Source organism: Arvicanthis niloticus, chromosome 3, assembly GCF_011762505.2.
Source record: "Arvicanthis niloticus isolate mArvNil1 chromosome 3, mArvNil1.pat.X, whole genome shotgun sequence".
Taxonomy (NCBI): domain Eukaryota; kingdom Metazoa; phylum Chordata; class Mammalia; order Rodentia; family Muridae; genus Arvicanthis; species Arvicanthis niloticus.
The window spans coordinates 108,399,593-108,422,716 of record NC_047660.1 but is presented as its reverse complement, the minus strand read 5'-3'; the positions used below and the strand labels follow the sequence as shown (position 1 = coordinate 108,422,716).

The 23,124-nt window shown below is 53.6% G+C and overlaps 1 protein-coding gene across 1 annotated transcript; it reads left to right on the top strand.

Moving 5' to 3' along the window:
* On the top strand, positions 1-23,124 carry Asic4 (acid sensing ion channel subunit family member 4). Its single transcript, XM_034497471.2, has 10 exons — positions 1-2,769; positions 17,589-17,733; positions 17,835-17,962; positions 18,148-18,310; positions 18,747-18,803; positions 20,984-21,137; positions 21,656-21,747; positions 21,824-21,903; positions 22,088-22,192; positions 22,309-23,124. The coding sequence occupies exons 1-10, from the start codon at positions 2,188-2,190 to the stop codon at positions 22,420-22,422; spliced, it is 1,620 nt and encodes a 539-aa protein (XP_034353362.1). The 5' UTR covers positions 1-2,187; the 3' UTR covers positions 22,423-23,124.

Here is a 23,124-nt window from a genome sequence, read left to right as displayed (position 1 = left end):
AAGGAGGGATGGTGGGTGTGTGGTGCAGGAGGTGGGTGGGGCTTTGGAAAGGTCTAGAAGTCGACAGAGGGGGTGAGAGATTATGGGAGACTACTGCCAGGGTATGGAGTAGCGAGGGAGCTAGTTGTCTGTGGTCACTTGGACCCTTCCACAGGAACTCAGCACCTGCTTCCAGTGCCAGCTCTACTTCTGCTGTGTCCCAGCCAAAAGCAGCACTTGAACCTGTCCCCAGGGGTCTTATCTTCCCAGCTTCAGGAGCCTGCTGACCTAGACTCATGGGAAGCTCGTAGGGAAACCCAGCTGTGGGGCCCTGGGAAGCCACTTTGCTGAAAGGCTGGGAAAATCTAGTTAGAGCACCATGCATGGCTAGGACCAGGTGTGCAGGTGAATTGCACACTGGGGTGCCCCTCACGAGGGGCCTGACCTAGCCTTGCTGCCAGGGTGGGCTGAGCAGCAACCTGAACCCCCAAGGGGAGCTACGCTTGTGACCCTCCCTCGGGGCCAGCCTGAGACTGCAGGGCCAGGCTGACGCAGGGGAGGGGTGGCCGTTGGACAGCACGTGGACCCGGGCTCTAATCCCCAGCAGCTGCCGTTTCCCTCAGATCGATTCCCTTCTCACTTTTTTTTTTTCAGCTGCTGGTTCCACGGCTTGGATCGATGGAGCCGCCTCCCCCTCCCCTCTGAGTTTCCTCTCCCTGCTGCTCATTAGCGCCCCGATTAATCAGCCCCCCTTTCCTCCCAGGACAAGTGCTTCCTCTCCCCAAGAGGACTCACACTTTTACATACCCCCCAGGGGGCACAAGTGGACCATTCTTGCTACCCGCAAGTGGGAGGTACCAACGAACCCCCTCCTAGTGAGCCAAGAGGGGCTTCCACTTCCTCTTGTGATGGTAGCCCACGTGTCTGATTTCCCCTCCAAGATAGCAGCCTGCAGGGCAACCCTGCCTAGCTCTGCCAGAGGACAGGACATTCTGGGCACTGATTTCCTTAGCCTAGCATTTCCATTGAAACCCCCCACTCATCTTTCCGCTGGCTCTAAGACCTCCTCTTCGTGCTTCATCTCCTTCTCCCCTGCCTCTGAGCTCTCTGCCTCCTAGCCTGGCTCATCCAGCCCCACTCCTTTCCCCCCAAGCCTGGTCATAACAAGGGATTTAAAGACTAAAGGACTAGTAAGTGGCTACACACGAGCAAACCAGCCAGGGTGGCCTCTGCTTCAGTCACAAGAATGTCTGGACCTGGGATTGAGGGCAAAGTCAGGAAAAGGGAACCAGTGTTCCTCCTGGAGGGGTGGGGGTGCCGGGAACGCTGAAATCAGCAGGAAGGCTCTAGGGAAGGGGAGTCTGAGTGAGGCCACAGTTGGTTCTTCATCTCTCTTGCATGCCCTCCCCTACTTTCCCTCCCTCATTCAAACAAGTGGCTCTCACAAGGAGTTGCTGGGAGCTGCTTTGAGTGGGGCAGTGAGATCCGCTGAAGACTGGAGTCAGGAGTCAGGGTAGCCAGGAGGTGGGGTTGATTGACCTTTCCTGGGGTGTGGTCCAGAAAAAGTGGCGAGGGATGGGCCGAGCACTCTGCATAGGATCATTCCCTGGTTGGCCGAGACTAGGCTGTCCGTGGCCCCCACACTCGACTAAGGTACAGCGAGAGAGTTTCAAAAGCACCCCTGATCCTGGAATTTCCATCCTGGGCTGGGGTAGGGTGGGGCTTTTCCCTCCCTGGCCTGGCTCCTGCCTCCCGTGCCAGTGCCCGACGGTGAAACGCTGTTGACATGTCCTGAATTATTAAGCACGGGGTGGGCTCCAGAGCACATGCTGAGCGGAGCGGCTGGGGCTGCGCGGCGTGGCGGAGCAGCGCTTGCTCCCTCGCTCACTCGCTTGCTCGCAGGGACACACGCAGGGGCTGACAGCTGTGCGGGTGCTGATAAGGGAAGCCACAAGGAGACGATCGAGGAGAGAGACAAGCGGCAGCAGAGGCAGCAGCGGCAGAGGCAGCGCCGGGGCTGCGGAGCTGCTGGGAGTGGGAGTGACGCCCCCACCTCAGGCCCCCACCCTGTCCCCATCCTCCTCCTGGTTGCCCTGAGTTTAGAAGAGCAGCCGCTGCCACCACCACCACTCCGAAGGGCACCAGGGCTGCTGTCCAGGGAGGGACAGTGGCAGTGAGGCTCTGGCCAGTCCCAGCAGCCGGGGACAGATGCCGATCGAGATTGTGTGCAAAATCAAATTTGCTGAGGAGGATGCAAAACCCAAGGAGAAGGAGGCAGGGGATGAGCAGAGCCTCCTGGGGGCTGCTCAGGGGCCAGCAGCCCCTCGGGACTTGGCCACCTTTGCCAGCACCAGTACTCTGCATGGGCTGGGCCGGGCCTGTGGCCCTGGCCCCCATGGACTGCGCAGAACCCTGTGGGCACTGGCCCTACTCACCTCACTGGCTGCCTTTCTGTACCAGGCAGCCAGCCTGGCCAGGGGCTACCTGACCCGGCCTCACCTGGTAGCCATGGACCCTGCTGCCCCAGCCCCAGTGGCGGGCTTTCCGGCTGTCACCCTCTGCAACATCAACCGCTTCCGGCATTCGGCACTCAGCGATGCTGATATCTTCCACCTGGCCAATCTGACAGGGTTGCCCCCCAAAGACCGGGATGGGCACCGTGCAGCTGGCCTTCGCTACCCAGAGCCTGACATGGTAGACATTCTCAACCGCACTGGCCACCAGCTGGCTGACATGCTCAAGAGCTGCAACTTCAGTGGGCACCACTGCTCCGCCAGCAACTTCTCTGTGGTGAGTTCTACCAGCGGGGCCACCTAAGCCTGAGGTGGCCAGAAACTAATGTGGGGGTGGAGGGTGGTACGTGAGGGCATCCTCAACAGGGCTTCCCTTCCTTCTGCCACCAGAGGCGGGCCTCGTGTCTCCCTCAGCTGGTGTTTCCCTCTGGCTCCTCAGCCCAGGAGCAGTGGATGCTCAGAAGGGCTTACCCCAATGGTCCAGCTCCTCCTCCTCCTCTGCTGCTGCTGCTGCTGCTGCAGTGTTCAAGGTTCAGGGGCCAGGGGTATTCCTCGGGATAGACTCAAGGCCCTGGAGCTGGTCTTCATCCCAAGGCCAGACAGACTGAGCCCACTTTGTTCTTGTTCTCCTTTTTTTGGGAGGGGGAGCTACTGGATTCTTCTTCCCACCAAATCAAAGTGACAGGGAGAGGGTTGCTAGAGGGGAGAGGTGTCCCTGTCTAAGGAAGGACTCTGGGCTGCCTTCTGGGGAGCTGGCCCAGCCAGCCAGCTGGATGGAGATGGTCTTCATGTATCCTGGATGCCAGTCTCTTTAGTCTCTGTGTCTTTCACACACACACACAGCCCTTCACAGCTGTTCTCACACACCCCTCTTTCATGCTCCCCCTGGTCAGTCCTGCTTGCCAGTGCCCCCACCCCCTCTGGTCCCTGTTCCTGCTGCTCCCTTGCCTGGCTCTGGCTCTCACACTGGGAATCACTCATTCCCTCTCTGGGCATAACTCATCCTCAGAGCTGGCACATGAACACACACACTCAGGGACACGGTTTCCTTGCATACTCCCCGCCATGCGTGTTCAGCGTCCCTGTCACTACACTCATATGCACACCTGCACACCCACACAACCCAGAGAGCTACTCATTCCATGCCTGTACCCCAGCTCTTCGCTGCCAAGAATGGGGGGGGGTCACACTGGGGATGTCATACCAGCTCCTGACACCAACCTACCCCAACTTCTGCCCACCATTCTCCAGGCAGAGACAACTGGCACCATCACCCCCCATGTATGTGAACACAAACACATGTACCCTCACCAGAAGAGGAATGCCAGCTTCGCCTGCTCCCCCTGTACACCTCCCGCCATCAGGTGGATGAGTGTGGGGGATGTGTCTTGGATGCTGTCAGGTCTATTACACACACACATGCTATTATTCACAGTGTGCTTGAGTGTCCCCAGTCCCCAGTTGACGCCTGTGTGTGTGTGTGTGTGTGTGTGGTCTCATCCTTGTGGCTATTGGCTGATATATGAACAAATGCATAGTGCCCCCAGATGCCCACTCACACCCAGCCGCCAGCAGCAATGGGTACGTTCCTTCCTGAGAGCCTAGTTCCTCACCCACAAGCTCTCCTTCTCTCCCTGCCTCAGTGTTACCAGGAAACATGTATCAGCCAGGTTCCTGGCCCCACCAAGTCTGCAGTGCCTAGGGCCTCTTGCTTTGGGTTGTGTGGGTGGGTTCGTTCGGTGGGAGGAATTAACATGAAGAGAGGGGCAGGAGGGAGGAGATTGTTCCAGGAGTGGAATTAGGGAATAGCAGTCTGTTGTCTAGCTACACGCTCTGTCTTCTAGGAAAATATAACATTGCTCTCCAAGACCAGAGGTAAGAGGGAAGTGATGTGTGAAGTGAGTGTGGCCTTTGGGATCCATGGGACTCCTGCCTGGCAGCCTCACCCCTCTGTGATGGGGGTGGGGAGGAACTCAAGTCTCAGCAGGTGCTGCTGGGACAGAAATCAATGGGGTCTTTGTGTCCCTGAGTTTGTGTCTTAGCTCCAGTTGGGGTGGGCAGGAAAGGGGAAGGGCACCGATGACACACATCAATGGAGGAGAGATGGAGGGCACTTAGGAAGGGAAGGGAAGGTGACTGGGATTTTCTGTTAGGGTAAGAGGTGTCCAGAGAACACAGGGCCAGGGATTCCCTTGATCAAAGCTTGACCAAAGTTCTCCGAATCCTGGGGATGGATGGGGAAGAGGATAGCTTTCCCTAGGTCCTTTGGTACCCTGGGACTCAAAAGAGAGAGGGAGACAGACAGACAGACAGACAGACAGACACACACACACACACACACACAGAGAGAGAGAGAGAGAGAGAGAGAGAGGAACAAAGCAAGCACTGAGGGACAGAATTCCCCTTATGAGGTTCGTATTCCCCCATGCCCATCCTCCTAGCCTGGACTCATAGCCTCCTGCTCACACCCTGCCCCCCACCTGCTGCATATAACTCCTCCTGGACCTAGAGTACTCGGTTGAGTCTGAGACAGGAACTGGGCTGAGACCCATGGTATTGGACAAGATTGGACGTGTTGCCTGGGTGAGACTGAAGGCCTCCAATGAAGACATGCAGTCCATAACTCAGCTCTGTGGCGAGGATGTGGGGGTACATGATGGAGATTTGAAGGGTTTGGTCAGGAGATGAAAATGTGAGCTGGTTGAGGTGGCACCTGCCAGGGAGTGGGCGGTGACATGGCCAGTGGTGGTGACAGACAGGCTTCAGTAAGGGACTGCTATGTGTTTTCTGTTGCCTTCCCTGTTTCCTCCTTCCCACTCCCCACTCTGCTGTGACCTTTCCTCCGGAATCCAAGTTAATAAATGTCACATTTTCCAGCCTATTTTTACTCTGGGTAATGTGCCCTCCCCCAGTCCCCTAAGCCGCTGCTCTTGTTTCTGGTGCCACTGAGATCGCTCTCACCCCTCCACGCTCCCAAATATCCCTTCATTTACTCCTAGTCCGGCGCTCAAAATGCTGGTCTGTGGACCCATGCATGCTGGGTTCCTTGCAAGGACCTGTGGGGGACAGCAAAGAAGGGAAGCCCTAGTCCTCCACCCCTGTCCTCAAGATGCCTTCAGTCCCATGGTAGAACAGGGACAGGGATTCTCAAAAGCTTAAGCAACCATGCAAGAGTTAATCAGCCATGCAAGGGATGTCATAAGGTGCCAGGATTAATTGCCAGATGAGGTGCATGGTAAGAGCCTGCGCTCAGGGAGAGAGGCCACTCTGGGCTAAAAGAGCGCCGGGGAGACTTAAGGGATGAGGCAGCCAGAGTGAGGTTTGGAGAGGGGAGAGAGAGGCAGGGGTTCTGAAGGAGCCTTGCTCCGGCCTTTTCCATCTCCACTGTCCTCCTCTCGGGACCCCAGCTCTTCCCTTTTCTCTTCCAGCCAGCTCACAATGGCCCACTCCCACTTGCACCTCATACTTTCCCCATTGTCCTGTTCACCCTGACACAGTAGAGGGATCTCCCTTCCTCCTATCCCCCAACTGTGTGCTGAGCCCCAGGTCTCCCCCCCCCCCCATCATGGCTCATTCTCTCGGTCTATCAGCTTAATAGGAGGCAGTAGCTCTCTCCCTAGCCTTCGTGCTTGCCCTGTACAAATGCAAAGGTGGCAGCTCTGAAAGCCAAGCATCTTCTCTCTGCTGGGGACAGGACACCATGGGTGAGTTCTGGAGCTGTCCAACTGACCGTGTGGACCTGTACCTCAGGTCTATTCCATCGTGTGGCCTCGAGGAAGCTGAAATGCTTTTGGGAGCATCCATTCGTGTATCTATTGCATTGTCTCTGGGATGGTTTTGAGGGTAAGATGCCTGAAAAGAGTTTAGTACACTGCCTGGCACACATAGAATGTGCACTCTGCAAGTGCCAGTTGTCACAAAGACCACCGCAGCAGCTCCAGGCCATCTTTTATCTCACTGTTCTCAGCGTCACCTGACGGTTTCTGATCCCTGCTCTGGAGCACCACTGCTCTCCATCCTCTGGTCTTCCCTCAGACCTTTGCTGTCCACTGTCTGGTTATAGCCTTCCCAAGCAAGCATGCACACGTGCATGTGTGTGTGTACTCTGTAGGTCAGTGCTAGACTACAAACCGCTGTAAAGATGGAGACAGCCTACGCCTGCATTTTCCAACATGGTAGTCACTAGCCAGGCACGGCTGTCGAGCATTCGGAATGTGATTTGGCATGTGCAACTCGTGCGTGTGATCTTGGACAGCATACTGGTGACTAAGGTTCAGATTGCTTGGCTGAGTCAGGGCTGGAATTACGGATTGGGCTAAACAATGATGTTTTGTAGGGTATGGCAAAGTGAAGCTGAGCATGGTTGGAGGCTTTGGGGTATCTGCAAGCATCATGTGAATAATACACATACTACTTTTCCCAGAGGCAGGCATGACCTTGCTCTCTTCTCTTCCATGCCTCTGCCTGAAAATTGAAGCAAGAAGGAGGAGGGACTCTTTTGGGAGGTGGGGGCAGGTCCCAACTCCTCAATGTAGCCCCTCCCCCAATCAAGGGTGCAGACAGTCCCTAGAAGGGCAAGAGGCCAAGGCTCCATGGGTAGGTACCTCCTCTCTCCATTCCCCCTTGGCTTTCAGGCTTCCCTCCCCCTCCCAGTCCTCCTTCCCCGCACGCTGGTGACTGCCGTGACTATTAATCACTAGCCCGTTCTCTTCCTCTCTACTAATCAGGCACAATTAGACAAGGCCTCTTCCAGCTGGGCAGTTCCCCCCGCCCTTCCCCTCCCTTCACAGCCCTCCCCATCCGATGCCCAGGACAGCTCTGAGGCAATGAGGACTTCATGTAAGCCCTGTGCTACTCTGGTTGCCCTGACGCCCAGTTTGAGGCTTTTCAGCAATCTCCTTTTCCATTTGTCTCCTCCTTGGTCCCTGGTCTTTCCTAGTGTTGAAGTTCCGCCAATATTGGCAGGCTCAGTCTCTAACCCACTGCCACTATCTATCAAAGGGGCTACTCCATTCTCACTTCCCAACTCCAGATCTTTTCTAAAACCCTTGGCTCTAGAAATTCGGGGGGGAGGGGTGGCAGGGTTCCTTCTGGTTCTTGTCCAGACCTCTTACTTTCCAGATTAACTTTATTAACTCTGCCTGAATCCCCCAGGTAGTCCTCTGTCCCTATGGTCCCATTGTGTCCTGAGGTGTGACCCTTGTGCACATTTAGTGAGCATCTGGATCTGGATGAAGACTGTTCTTGCCTTGAGGAGCTAGGAGGGAAAAATGAGATTATAGATGGCGAAGGGTGGGGTCTCTACCCCAGTTCCAACTGCCTCGTGCCCATGTGAGGATGTCAGTAGTCTTCCAAGGTGTCAAAAGAAGCTCCAAATCTAGTTTGTTTCAATAAAATAGTTCCCCAATTTTAACAATCCCGTAGACAGCCTCCAGCTCAGATTGCAGAACCCAGGAGGGTAAAGCACACCTTACTTCGTACTGGCTGCTGCTCCTCCAGTCCTCCTGGAGGGGGCGCTCTCAGTCTGGACGCATTGGCAGAGAAGATGGTGGATCAGATTAAGGTAGTGTGCCTGAAAGGAAAAACAGGGAAAATCCTCACAGAGGGCTGGTCTTCAAGGGCAGCGGGGAGGGTCGTGAGAGACATGCCCCACCCAGCCCCACTCAAGAAGCCCTGTAGCCTCTTCATTAATCAGGAATCAGCCCCGAGCTGGGCTCATTATCAACCCAGCTTCTCACGCTGCTGGAAGATGCTGATTAGCGTCTGAAGAAATGGCCCCCATACCGTACCTCTCCTGGCCTCCTTCATGAACCCCCATCCCTGTCCTTAGGCTTGCAGGAGGAACTTGCCCCCTCTCGTGGTGGAGAGCAGAGCTGCCTGATCCAGGTCTGGACTGAGGTGCAGAAAGGATCAGACCTGGAGGCAAAAGGGTCCTAGAGATCTCAAAGAAAGTCCAGTCTCTAGACTACTGGATCCAACCCAGGACAGGAAGAGTAGTAAGTGGGGACGGCGGCTAAGGATAGTCCTTGGAGGATGAGAAAGGACAGCAACCTCGGGTTGGGGAGATACCAGCTCTCCCCCCCCTGCCCCCCCATCCCACCCAGTGATCTTCCTGGTTCCCCTGGTTCCCACCTCCTTTAAGCAGCTGGGTCAAGGAGGTGGGACAGCCAGCTTCACGGGCAGTGAGGAGAAGCCCCACTACCATCTACCAGACTTGTTATGCATTTTGTTGTCATTATTTTTGTGTTTGGTGGGCGGTAACAGGGGCTTAGACTCTTCAGAGCACCCCCACCCCAACCCTACCCCCTGTGCTGTGGGTGTAGGCAGGAAAACTGAGAGCCTCAGATTGAGAACAGCAAAGTTCTAATGCTGTGTGTCTTCCAGAAAGGGCAGGGATGCCTGCGTTTCTTTCCTTGTCTCCCAAGCAGTGGGTAGCAGGGCAGAATATCCAGTCCACCCCCTAAATGTTCACAGTGCCCTTGGGACACCGCTTGGGGCTGGGGGTGGGGGGAGCAGTTCCAGAGAGATAGGCTGCGGCAGGCGAGGCAGCGGCGAGAGTTCAGAGAGGAGCCACGGGATGATTAAGGGGAAATGGAGGATTGATTTAGGAGGAAAGATTAAAGGAGCTAAATCCGTGGCGCTTGGCTCAGCGGTGACTAAGCGTGGACAGGATAATAGCTTACAAATGTGTGAAAGGTGTAAATACCAAGCGGGGGGCGGGGGAGGCAGCTTGGCCGGCCAGGAGAGTGGGGACAAGGGACTGGACAGACCCTGGGGAGGGCTGGAGACTCTCGGGTGACTGCACAGTGGAGCAGGCGTCTCCCTAGCGGGGATGCGAATGGAGGTTGGGATGTTTGAGAGCCTTTGGTTTCAAAAGGAGGTTTCATTTCTCGGGCACAGCTCCCCAGACCTCCGGGTGAGTGACTTCCACATTTCACTTCAGTAGGGCTAGAGACTAAGGTCACGGGTTCAAATCTGACTCAAGTCTTTCAGCGCTGCCTCAGCACTAGGCCTTTCGGTAGTTTCCAGGCTCACTGGCCACGCCCAGCTCTGGTCCAGAGCTCAGTCTACACCGGTCAGCGCTCCCGCCCCTCTGATCTCTTTCCCGGCCGCGGCGGGTGGCGGGCGACGGTGTCTCCCTCCACGGTGGAAGCCTCTGGCGCTGCTGTGTGCACGGAGGTCACTTTGCCGAGGAGCGGGGAGCCGAGGGAATGCAAATGAGGCGAACCCAGGGAGGAGAGCCGAGGAGCCCGGAGGAGACAGAGGGAGGGCGCTGCTCGGTGATGGATGCCCGCCCCGCAGGCGAGGCAGCCAGTGGGAAGCGTTGCCCGTGGGTGCGGCCTCGCAGTGCGGGGCCGGCAACTAGGCCTGTGCTGCCAAAGTGAGCCTAGTTCAGGGGGTCCTTGATGGGAGTCCACCCACTCGTCAACTAGACGGATGGATGGACTACACACACACACACACACACACACACACACACACACACACACACACACACACACACACACACACACACACACTTCTACTCCAAGTCTCCCCGAGTCTTGTTGGAATTGAAAACTACCGCCCATCAACTGTGAGTGCTAAACTCTTCAACAGCTTTGTTTGCATCAGGCGGTGGGGATGCCAGGGAAAGACTTAGTTAGATTAAAAACATTTGTCGCCTGCAAAATTCTTTCTGGGGTTTAATGCTTAGGCAATGGCTGCCCGGAAACAGGTGAAACTGTTTACCTGGGTCCCGGAGTCCCGCCTTCTTCTACTTGGAAAACAACCCGGAGCTCCTAGTTCTATACTTCGACTTCCACAATTCCTCACACTGGCTACTGGACCTTAGGCAACTCCTCCTTCGCATCCACCATGGCTCTTACGTTTGAACCAACACTACTGCCTTTCCCAGACCCACGTTGGGGAGGAAGACTCCTTGAAAAGCACGTGGGTGGTATTGGGCACTGAGAACTGGGCGCTAAGAACATGTGGTCTATCCGATGTCCTTCCTGGGGAGTGGGCCAGCCAGCTTACTCGAAAGAAGCTTTCCCTAGCCCTCCAACCGGAAGCAAACTCTTGTGTAGCCGCCGTCGCAGCAGCTGCCTTGGCTGGGATCACCACAACAGCATGGAGCACAGCCAGTAGTATCTATTTGTGTGATTGTTAGGTTTGTGTTTTTCCCTCTTGTAGACCTGGCACTTTGAATATGCCTGGCACATGGCGTGGGTGCTCAGGTTTTTAAATGAATCCATGGCTCCACATCCCACAGCAAACTCCTTGAGGAAGACTGTTTTGTTCTGGGATGTATCCCCAGTGTCAAACACGGTGTCTGACATATTGTAAAGGCTTAAGGAATACTGCTTGACACATGGGCTGTTCCAACACCCACCATTCTCTGCTCTGCTATATCGTGTGACTTTGGTAGTTTCTTATCCTCTCTGTGCCTCGACCATCTCATCTGTGAAATGGGGACAATAAGAATAGCTACTATCATTTTTTCCTCCCGCATTAAAGAGTTCATTTATGTAAAGTACTCAAATCCCTGCTTGATTCAGAGCAGACATTCAGAAAATTGCTGTTGTTGTCGCTAATGTGTTATGTAATCATCTCTTTTCTCATGCTAACTTTGAAGGGTGCCTGATTTCATTCCCATTTCACAGATGAAAAATGGGGGATCAAAGAGGTCTGAATCCCACAGACCTCAATAAAAACAAGTCCTGGAGGTAAGCCAGGTCGGGCTTCCCATCTGCTGGAAGAGCCTGTGAGCTATGCTCTGAAAGAGATCTATGCTGATTATTCACCAAGGGCAGACATCTTTACTAAGAGGCAGGATGCCCTGTGAAGATGGACAGTGCTGTGCTGGCTGGCTGGATGCTCCCTTCCCTAGGTCACCCCCCCCCCCCCCGCCTCCCTCCCTGCTGAGTACAGGCCATGCATCACTCTGGAGTTTATCTCTAATCTGCAGTCCTAACCTGAGGGGGAGGACTTGCTGGTTGCCTTTTATGGAGGAGCAAACCAAAGACCTAGAGACTGTCAGGCACCCGGCTCTTGATCTAGTGTCTCAAGCTGTTTATTAAGATAGTGGAGGAGGCGGGATTTGAACACTGCTTTGTCAGGCTACAGACTCTGTCCTTCTCCTATGCTCTGTGGCTTCTATTCCAGCATCACAGTCCGATGCTGGAGAGTCATGAATATAATTTCGAGTTGCAGATGTCTGTTTACGTAAGGGGAGCTCACTATGTTGCTCCAAATTTCAGGGCTGAAGCAATCCTCCTGCCTTAGACTGCTAAGTATCTGGGACTACAAGTGCTTGCTTTGGGACTTGCTACATTTTTTTTTTTCCCCTTCAAGATTTACAACTATCCCTAGAAAGAAGTCAGGCAGAAAATTTCTGGAAGATTCCATCTGACAGAAGAGAAAACTGAAGTTCAGAAAAGTCAAAGAATCAGTAATGCCGGTTACAGGCAGCTGGACTTAGTGTCTGTTGACTCCCAGGGAAGGGACACAATTGGCAAAGAATTCTGTCATTAGCCGGGAAGGCAGGCCAGGCTGTGATGCTGAATCGTATATATGTGGGCTCTTGGGTGGGGAATTGATTTAGCCTTTGTACAATGGGTCGTGGGACTGGGGGTTGGTCTGTGTGACCCCAAGCTTCTAACCAGCACAGATATCCAAGCAATGAGTGCTGAGTTTCTTCCTCTGCCCCTGGAGAGACGAGAGGAGAATGAAGCCCTGAGCCTGCATCCTAGGTCACCTCTGAGTAAACTCATGGCTTAGGAGCGCTCCCACCTGAGACGCTAGTCATGGCTGGATGAAGAGGAATCCAACCCCTTCTGTTGGTCCACAGTGGATTCCAGGATACTGCAGGGTGAAGGGGAGTTCATTCCGGGGCACCTAAGAAGGAGGTATAGGGGTGGGCCTCACAGAGGAGGGCACAGGGATAAAGGAGAGAGGCTACCATCCATAGAGAAATAGCTAAGCGGGAGGTACTGGGGTCTTGGCAGAAGCTGGGTACCCAGAAGGCGGTGGAGATAAAGCCCAAGCTGCAGATTAGCTGTGGGATTAGCTGCTTGGTCCTTGCTGCTTCTGGCTGCTGCTTATCTCCCGGAGGCCCAGGGCCTTCTCCCACATAGCTGAGCCCTGGCCCTACTAATTGGCTATTAACCCTGTGGGCTCTGTGCTGTAGGAGGAAGAAGAGCTAGGGAGGGCTGCAGTGGGGTGGGGAGCCAGCAGCCAGGCAGGGAGAGCTATCTCGGGAGATGGGAGCTGTGGATGGATGGAGCTCAGAGGGCTGAGAGAGAAGCCATCGCTCAGGAAAGCAAGCTCTGGACAGATCTCTTCCAGCTCCTGATCATTGTCTCAGGCAGATGGGGAGGGAGAGAGAGCAGGGAGGACACTGGGGCAACCTTGGGCCCATAGTAAAACCTAGGGGGGGAAATAAGATGTAGAAGCTGAATACTTGCACGGAAGACAGGCAGAGAGAAAAGCAAATAGGACAGAGGTACAGGGGGCAAGGGACCAAGAGGGCAGACAGCATCTAAGCTTTGGAAGAGCAAGGGATTCTGGATAATAAAAAGGCTGGCCAAGGCCTAGGAGCAGAGAAACCTAGTCTGGAGGAATAACTGGTTGGGCACCCAGAAAATGTAGACCCAGGGATCTACAGAAACAGTTGGGAGACAGACCCAGAGCAGGAAACAGGCAGTGATTCAGACCAGCGCTGCAAGGAGAGATAGAGAGGGACCAGTAAAGGGCTAGCTAGAGGACGCTGGCAGGGGGATCCTGGGATGTCCTGCTTACAGACCATCCTTCAGCTCAAGGAAGTTCTAAGGTCACACACTCCAGCTAGGGCAGGTAGCACAGGATCAGAAGCCAAGATGGCCAAAAGGTGTTAGGACTCTGATAGGATCAAGGCCCTATGGGCAGAGCGTAGAAGCTGAGGTTATCTGGAGATGGCCCTGCCACCATCAGAACACTTCTTGGTCCAGCGCCAACTCTCTCTATGATTGGGCCTCTGGGCTCTCAACTCTTGTATGCACGTCCTTCCAGGCCAGCCTGTGGGGAGGGAGTAGTGGACAGCCGGTGGGACCTTGTGGCTGAACAGTCGTGCCGTCTCCATGGAAGAAGCTATGGGCTGTGCTGCCACCAGAATTCTACCACTTAGGAGCCAGTGCCTGGTTCCACCATCACTGCCTGGGCCAGGGACTGTCTCCAGGGCAACGACCTGCTCTTCCCAGCAGTGGGGCCTAACCCAAGCTGTGCAGGTAGCCCAGTCCTGACAGTCTGGCCTGTCCAGTCTCCAGTCTCCGTAGATTGTCCTTTGGACCTGGACTCCTTTCACTCACCATCCGTGTCACACATTGCCCCTTCTCTAGTATACAACTACTTCACCTGCACATCTGCCAGGCAATCAACTCCTCCCGAGTCAGGGAGGAGCTCCATCCTGCAGGGGCCTCGACCCATGTGTCTGTGTACACATACTGAAATATAAGCCTACAGTGCAGCTCCGCCAAGGGCTAGCAGCCTCCAAACATCTTTCATTGACTGAGCCCGCAGCAGGTATTTCCTAAGTCCTGATTGTACTGCCTACGGCGTTCGATCCCGTTCAAATCTCTCCTGCTCTTCGCTTGCTGTGCACACTTAGCTGCTTTCCCTCTCTGGGCTTCAATTACTTCATCCTTCACAGGGGGCAACAATGATCACCTCATGTGGCTTGTGTGTGAAAGGATCCAAGGAAAAGATCTATCAAAAGCACTTTTCAAAAGACCCGAGACATGTACTCATGTATGAAATTCTAAAAGAAAAAAAAAAAAAAGAAAGAAAATTTTGATCTGGGACAAAATGAGAATGTTTGATCACGCTTGCCTTTCTCCTGCTCTCTGCCCCTCCTTCTGTGAAGAGGAAAGCGGGACTCCAGGCTTCAGGGAGTTGAAAACCTGTGAGTGAGGTTAAGCATTGGAGACCGTGGCAGACCCAGTCATGTGAGCAACACAAACCCGGGGGTTCCCTCACGTCGCTTGGGCCTCACTTAGCCTCTCAACTCAAGCATGCACTCAAAACTGGCTGAGTTGGCAGGAACTGATTCCAGCATCTTCCCAGTCTGAAACAGGAAGATGCTGGGCAGCCACTTGCATGATTCCTGTGTCTGCCTTTCTCACACCACTTGGGATCCAGGAGGCTTGCACTCGTGTACTTCAGGCTCCTCTCTCTCCGGTCACGGCCTGAGAGCCCATGACTAGGCCCAAGCTGTCTTAGTTATTTTCAGTTTCAGCACCAGAGATGGAACCTAGAACATCCCCACAGTAGGCAATCACAATCACTTCACCACTGAGCTGGACCCGTGACCCTCTACTTTTTGAGACAGGGTCTCACTAAGTCGCTAGAGCTAACCTTGAATTCAGTTTGTAGCCCAGGCAGGCCATGGTCCAGAGCTGCTGGGATTACAGGCTTGTGCCACCATGCCTTACTCATCTAGACCTTTCTACTCACTGTTACTTACTGTGTGGTCCACAGATCAGCGGGTTTGTAAAAAAAAAAAAAAAAGCAGAACTTCATTCCTGAGACTCTGTCTACCTTATGTATTAAACCAGAGCCAGCACTGTACAAAGGGAATCTAGGAACAAATTGGCATTTGAGGAGCACTGACCATCTTAGAGACCTCTGCAAACTGGGTCAGTTCTCTGAGCTTCTGTCTCCTGCTCTGTGGAATGAGGAGATGGTAATACTGCCCTTGGGGGCAGTTGTCATGATTCCATTAGACTGAGCACCCGACCTGACCTAACATGCTCTAAGATGTCTGTGATGCCCACTCCTGCCTCACAAGGACAGGCTGTGATGGAGAACACAGGTGGAGACAGGAATCATACAGTACGGCACAAGGACTAGAACCCAGAAGCTGGGGAGGGATGGGTGAGGAAGGGAAAGGCAGATGACACTGAGAGAATGGAGGAAAGGAAGCTCCAGTAGGAGGCATAGCTTTATATCCTGAGGTGGGAGCTGGGTAGGTTTGGGTTGAGAGGATGCTAGCAAGGAATTATGGGAATATCTGGAGCTTCGCATTCTCATGAGTTTCATCTCCTCACTGGCTGTGCAGCTTCATGAGAGTCACCTCACCTCTCTGAGCTCCTTCTCTGGGACCAAGGTCATCAATCACATCTGAAATCAGAGGAACTGGGTGGATGACATGACGTAGCAGTAGATGTTTTCATGTTTTGTAAATGTCAAGGTGCCGGCTATGCATATCGTGTTGTTGTTTCAGAAAACAGTTTGGGTAAATGCTGTACCGGGGAAGGCAGTGTGGGGGAGGGGTGGGGGAGGAGAAGAGCTGCTGAAGCTGGAGAGATAACTAACTCACCAGAGGAGGGAGGACAGAACTTTACCCTCAAGGTGTCCCTGAGGGTCCCCTCAGACTGCTTCAGAACTCCACTTCCCACCCTCAGCTCTCTTTCAGCACTCTCCTGCTGCAGCCAAGTCTGAGATCTTTTCCCTCCAAGCCACTTCATGCCTTCTCCCAGCTTTTACAGTGTGAACACGTTTCCAAGAAAAGGGGTGGGGGTAATGTTGGAGCACACTGACCCCTCACTCCCAGAGAAGGTGCTGCCTGTGATGGGTTTGACCCAGGGGCACATCCCTGTGGGGTGAGCCGGGCAGGGGAGGGGGGACCGACTAGAATCCGCCTCTTTCTCAGTAGCTCTCCCACTCCAGCTGCTCAGTGACTCCAGGCAGCCTTGAAAATCCCCAGTCCAAGCCTGTGACTTCATCTTTGGGTCACCAGCGCCATCTGGTGTCTTTTATGGAGAATGCTCGTGGAAGAGACATGAGATGGGCTTTGGATAGTAAAGGTTTATGAAAGTCCCTTATGTGCCCCACGATGGGACAAATGCATGGGACAACAGGCAGGCTCCCTGCTCCCGTGCAGCTTGCTCTCCAGTGGGGGACATGGGCAACGGACAGTGAAAAGGGTAGAGGAGCAGGTGAGCAAGCTCTGAGGTAAGTGGGATGCAAGACAGCTAGCTCTGACACTCCTGAAGAGGGAGCAACCACTAAGGCTTGAGGTGAACAGGACTAGATGTTTGATTCACAGATTCAGGAGTGGAAAGGGAAGGAGGAAGAGGGCCAGGGTCACACTGAAGAGCAACTTTAAGGCTAAGGGAAGAGTCTGACTTTATTCTCTGGAAAATGAGAAGCTATCATTGTTTAGTTTCACTTAAAAATAACTTTTGCTGGGGCAGGAGAGATGGCTCAGTTGATGAAGGGCTTGCTGGGTAAGCATGGGGACTCTGCTCTCCAGCATCCATGTAAAAATCTGTGCACTGGGATGTGTGTGTGTGTGTGTGTGTGAGAGAGAGAGAGAGAGAGAGAGAGAGAGAGAGAGAGAGAGAGAGAGAGAGAGATCACAGTACTGGGGAGGCATCCAGTCTAGCCAAATTGATGATTTCCATGTTCAGTGAAGGGTTCTGTCTCCAAAAGTAAGGGGGAGAATGATCGTGAAAGATACTGTACATTAATCTCTGGCCTCCACTGCACGCAAGCACACACACTCGCACAAGACTAAAATATGTTTAATTGTGTATACTTGAGGTTTACATGACGTGTGCGCTACAGATACTAGAATCTGGCAGGAGACTTGGTTGGTTTGAGTGTTTTGACTGCTGTGTGGAAAACAGAGGAAGGGATAGATGAATGAAGGGAGACAGAGTAGGTGGAGACCATTTTAGAATTGTTATGGGAGTAGGGGAGATGCAGATTTTAAGGATCCTTACCAAAAAAAAAAAAAAAATTAAAAAAAAAAAACAACTAAGTAGCAATAGGAGGACCATTTACTCAGCATTTACTCAGAGGAGGGAGGGCAGGAATTGGTAGGATAACAAGAGTTCTGAGCCTGGCATATGGTACATCTCTGTACTCCCAGCACTTAGGTGGTTGAAGTGGGAGGACTGAGAATTCAAGGCCAGCTACACAGGGAGCTCTTGTAGCACATCCTGGGTAGGGGAATTTCTGGGGGACTGCAAGGCCCTTGGGAGGAGCAGATCCAATGTGAACTACACAGTAAAGACCTGATCCTCCAAAAATAATAAAAGAGTCCTGTGTCTGATGTGTTCTTTCTCTCTCCAGGTCTATACTCGCTATGGGAAGTGTTACACCTTCAACGCAGACCCTCGGAGTCCACTGCCCAGCAGGGCAGGCGGCATGGGTAGTGGCCTGGAGATCATGCTAGACATTCAGCAGGAGGAATACCTACCCATATGGAGGGAGACAAGTATGCAGGCGGGAAGGGAATAAGGGCCAACTCAGGGATGGGGCCTGGGCTCTGCTCTCCACCTGAAGGGGGTTCTGAAGTCCCTCGATTCTGCTGTGCAGATGAGACGTCATTCGAGGCGGGGATCCGGGTGCAGATCCACAGCCAGGAGGAACCTCCCTACATCCACGAGCTGGGGTTCGGTGTGTCCCCAGGCTTCCAGACTTTTGTGTCCTGCCAGGAACAGCGGGTGAGCATCCCAGCTAGGCCTAGGCTGGGCACAGGGCAAATCACTGCTCAAAGGGATGTTGGCCAGTTCTGCCTTGCAGATACTCAGTCTGCCAGCCCCATGGCCCTTGCTGGGTCTATTGACACTGGAGGACTGGCCCTGACGGACACGCTTGGCCTTGACCCTGTCATGCCCCATCTCTGCAGCTAACTTATCTGCCCCAGCCTTGGGGCAACTGCCGGGCGGAAAGCGAGCTCAGGGAGCCTGAGCTTCAGGGCTACTCAGCCTATAGTGTGTCTGCCTGCCGACTGCGCTGTGAGAAGGAGGCCGTGCTTCAGCGCTGTCACTGCCGGATGGTGCACATGCCAGGTGGGCACCTCCAGCCAGTCTTTGGTGCCACTCTTCTGAGCTCCTGAACTTCCAGGGGGCAGAAATGCGTATAACACGTACACACATCTACACTCATGAGCATGTGCTCAAGTGTATATCTGAATACTTATGCATGGGTCCATGTATTTGGGAACGCATGGATGCACATGCGTGCGCGCATGCTAATATATATTTGTGTGTATGTGCTTTGGGGTTGTGTGCATGAACTAAAGAACGTATATATGATTGTGTAAGCAAATGTACAATTACCTGCATATGTGTATGTATGCATTTTCACTGTGTTTATGCATGTTTGTATACATTGATCTGTTATGCACATGTGCAGACATGCAGACATGTAGATGTCTACATGGGTGTGTGGTAAGGGAGAAGGGAAAGGGCTGTAAATCTCAGAAATATTCTTCTCTTCTTTCAGGCAACGAGACCATCTGCCCACCAAATATCTACATTGAATGTGCTGACCACACACTGGGTGTGTGCTGCCTTCCCCTTCCCTGCCTCTCTCCATTCCTTCATCTGTCTGTGTGCCCATCTCCTGTGTCTTGTCACTTCTCCTCCTAGTGTGTCCTGGAGGGGTCTTGCTGAAGTTGAGCTTTGTTCACATCTCAGCGGGAGGTGGAGGTGGGGGTGGGTCCTAATGGCTTCTATAGGTTCAGACACTCAGTAAGTGATGGCAGACCAAGGGGGTGCTACAGAAAACCAAGACTGGGAATGGAGCCCATCTCAGTTCTCCCAGTCAACATTCTCTCCCCCCCCCCCTCCAACCCCTTTCTGGGAAAGAGTAAAATGACTTCTCTCTGAGCCCTAGGAAAAAATACATTGCTGGATGTTAGTATGGGTAAAATGAACTCCATCTTTCCACAGGTCTCCCTGAACTGCAGCTCATCCACTACCCAACCACCCACCCACTGATCCATCCATCCATCCATCCATCCACTCATCCATCCATCAACCCATCCACCCATCCATCCATCAACCCATCCACCCATTCATCCATCCACCCATCCACCCATCCATCCATCAACCCATCCACCCATCCATCCATCAATCCATCCATCCATCCATCCATCCATCCATCCATCCATCCATCCACCTACCTAATGATTGATTGATTCACTCATTCTCTAGACCTACTCAACTTGCTCTGGGTATTAAGAGTGAGGGTCCAAGAGCCCTGCCCATGAACACTTACTAAGGATAGATGCTAACACAGCTCAACAGTTCCTGAATAGGGATTTCTCATGGGTGTTATAAGGCCCTAGGGAGGGACAAGTAGTCCCAGTCTGCAAAGGCAGAAAGGATTGTACAAGAAAAGCTATGCATGTCCCATGTCCCAGAGACCTTGTGGCTAGAGAAAGCTTGCTTTGTCCAGGATACCCAAAGGTCAGTAGAGCTGGAGACAGAGGTCAAGGGAGGGAGCAGAGCGTGGAAGAGGGAGGTTCTTGGACGCCAACACAGATTTAAGGCAAGGTAAAAAGGTGAGTGAGTGATATAGTGAACAGAGTGAATAGTCTGAAGCAGGGCACCAGAACTCACTGCAGAAATCTAGTTTGATGGGCCACTGGGGATGCATTTGAGACACTGGGGCAGTGGACTGGCACACCAGCCTCTCCTCTGTACCCCCATAACACCTGCACCTGTGAAGTGTGTGACTGAAGAGCATTAAACAAAGGAACAGATGTATCAGCTGGATACGGGAACCACAGGTCCACAGAATAGGTGACACCAGGGAGCCTTCATTCTCAGGCCTGAAGGTCTGAAGGAGCATCATAAATGGGGGAATGGGGGGATGGGGGGAGAGGGAGAGGGAAAGAAGGAGACAGACGGGGGGGGGGGGAATAAGAGGGGAAGAGCGAGCATGAGCCCTTACCTGGGACTGTTTGAGAGGTCTGGCCGAGAGCAGTGTGGCACAAAAGAATGCAGCCTCTGCGATCTGTAGCCTGCTAACTGGAGAAACCGGGAAAGACGTACACACATACGTACCCCTGCCCTCCCATGCCTTCTGACCTGCCTGACCACAGGCTGGAGGGCAAAGGTGTCAAGGTGATGCATTTGGCAGGGATCAGTCCCTGGGGCATAAGACAAGGAGAGAGCGAAACAGGGGATCAAAGGGGCAAGCAGAAACATCCTAGCCTATCAAGTGTGTGAATCCTGTCAGTTTATTCTGTCCACCCACCTATCTATCATTCATTCATCTATCCATCCATCCATTCCTCCATCCATTACCCATCTACCCATCCATCATCCATCCATCCATTAACCATCCACCCATCTATCTATCCATCTATTACCCATCCATCCATCCATCCATCCCTCTCTCCATCTTCCCTCCCAGCCATCCCAGCAAGCTTTCCCTAATCCCTTGCTTCTGTGTCTAACATGTTGAATACTTCTGGCAGATGTGCTCTCACCTCCTTCTGAGCCATGGGACCTCCTTGTCCCAGGGAGCTGGGGACAGAGAGATGTGCAGATGCAGTGTCATGGGTCATTTAAAGCTGGTCTGAGGGGGACCCCAGTCAGAAGGCTCTAGAAAGTGACAGGTCTGGCCTTCTGAATGGACATGCCAGCTCAGGATAGCCTCTGTGCCTATCCCCATAGCTACTGTGCCTGTGGGCCATTCTCCCTGCTGCAACGGGTGCCTTTGTGTTGCAGACTCCCTGGGTGGGGGCTCTGAGGGCCCATGCTTCTGCCCTACACCCTGCAACTTGACTCGTTACGGCAAAGAGATCTCCATGGTCAAGATCCCCAACAGGGGCTCAGCCAGGTACCTGGCAAGGAAGTACAACCGGAATGAGACCTACATAAGGTAAGCCATGCCCAGACGAGCTTTGTGGAGAGAGCCCTTTAGCAGGCCTGGGGCACAGAAGAGACTGGGAATGAGCTGCTCTCCCTGTGTATATTGGGTCTCCTTCCAGGAGGAGTGTCATTCATAACCTTTCTAAGTTACATCCTGGTCCTCTTCCAGAAAAGCCCTTTCCAGTCCAAGTCTGAGCTGTCATAACTCCTTGTATCCCTGCCACTGCACAGACCTTATTCATATGATAGCATTTAGACCCATTTGTATTTCTCCTCAGATACATAGGGGGTTCAAGGTCAGGGCTATATGAAACTGTTTCTCAGAAAAACAAAGCAAAACCACCACCACCAACAACAACACAAAGCCATGAAGCTAACACAACTGGGCCTGCTAGCTCCGTTTGGGAGCCGGAGGTTGCTAACTTCACAGCACATAGAGGTCTTAGATGAGGATCAGCTGGGGATGACCTTGCCAGCGGCCTCAGGAAAACCAGCAGCCCCACACAGGTGTCATTTCATGTCTCCCAGGGAGAACTTCTTGGTCCTAGATGTCTTTTTCGAGGCCCTAACTTCTGAAGCCATGGAACAGCGAGCCGCCTATGGCCTGTCAGCCCTGCTGGGTAAGCCCTGACCCTGGCCCCACTCCTATGTGGCTCAGCCCAGCCTGTTCCCACTGACCCTTCCCTCTCTCCTCAGGGGACCTTGGGGGACAGATGGGGCTGTTCATTGGAGCTAGCATCCTCACCTTGCTGGAGATTCTAGACTACATCTATGAGGTAAACAAAGGCAGAGAGTGGTGCAGGTTCTTGGGTGGGCAATGGACTTGGGGTTCTAGAAGTGCCTGAAGGCCTGGGTCTGAAGAAGCTGGGTTGAGGAATGGGGAGCCCTACTGGTGCCCTGCTAGGCACCAAGTCCTATAACTGAGGCCTTTCTTTTTGACACCCCACCTTGACCTGAAAGGTCTCCTGGGATCGACTCAAGCGGGTATGGCGACGGCCCAAGACCCCACTTCGGACATCCACCGGGGGCATCTCCACTTTGGGGCTACAGGAGCTGAAGGAACAGGTGGGTGACCTCTCCCCAGAACCATATCCCGAAAGTTCTCAAGACACCCCGGGGAGATGGCAAACTTGAGTCACAACTTGACCACTGTCCCATCTGTCCCCTTTTTCGTTTTACAGAGTCCCTGTCCAAGCCGGGGCCGTGCCGAGGGTGGGGGGGCTAGCAGCCTGCTTCCCAACCATCACCACCCCCATGGCCCCCCAGGAAGCCTTTTTGAAGACTTTGCTTGCTAGGATGGTGCTGTGTGGGGAAAGTACCTATGAAACTGGGACTCTAGGCACACCCCACACATCTCCTATTCCTGCGACAGAAGGCCTGGGGCAGCCCAGGGCTAAGGGAAGGGGTGGTGCTCACTGAGAGGCCAGGACTAGGGTCCTGCTCTCCCTGACCCAGGCTCAGCTGCCTTGCACAAGGGTCCTTCTTGTCCACACTCCCTGCTCCCAGGCAGGTGTCCAGGAAGGGCTAGAGACCAGACTAGAGGCCCTGAGGAGGGGAGGGAGGAAGAGAGGGGGGAAGGTAGAACCCTGGCAGAGCCCCTCTGTACATTTGTATATATTTAGGGACTGGGTGGGGGTGGGACACAGACATAGAAGGGTGGGGCTGCAGGGGAGGGTGACACATGATATTCAGGGTCCCAGCCCTAATGGCAGAAGACAACTCCTTGGGACCCAGGCATGCTGGGCTGGTTCTACTTCCCTCTTTTCAGACCCAGCTCCCTCTTGGCAGGGGGAGTGGGTGGCCCAGCAGGCCTGGCCCAGCTCCCAGTTCCCCCTGTACCAGCCCCACCACAAGTTCCCTTCATGGGGAGTGGGTGGAAAGACCTTTCAGACCTTGGCCGAGCTTAGGGGGAGGGGTGGCGGCCTTCTCAGGCCTTGCTCCCTAGAGACTGGTTTTATAAAGTGCTCGTGAAATTAGGAATAAAGAGGCACAAAGAA

Bases quoted from the DNA above. Each gene is read 5' to 3' on its own strand.
- Asic4 (XM_034497471.2), top strand. From the start codon at position 2,188: ATGCCGATCGAGATTGTGTGCAAAATCAAATTTGCTGAGGAGGATGCA. The intron at 18,311-18,746 runs GTGGGCACCTCC...CTCTTCTTTCAG, and splicing joins CCGGATGGTGCACATGCCAG to GCAACGAGACCATCTGCCCA. The intron at 21,748-21,823 runs GTAAGCCCTGAC...CTCTCTCCTCAG, and splicing joins TGGCCTGTCAGCCCTGCTGG to GGGACCTTGGGGGACAGATG.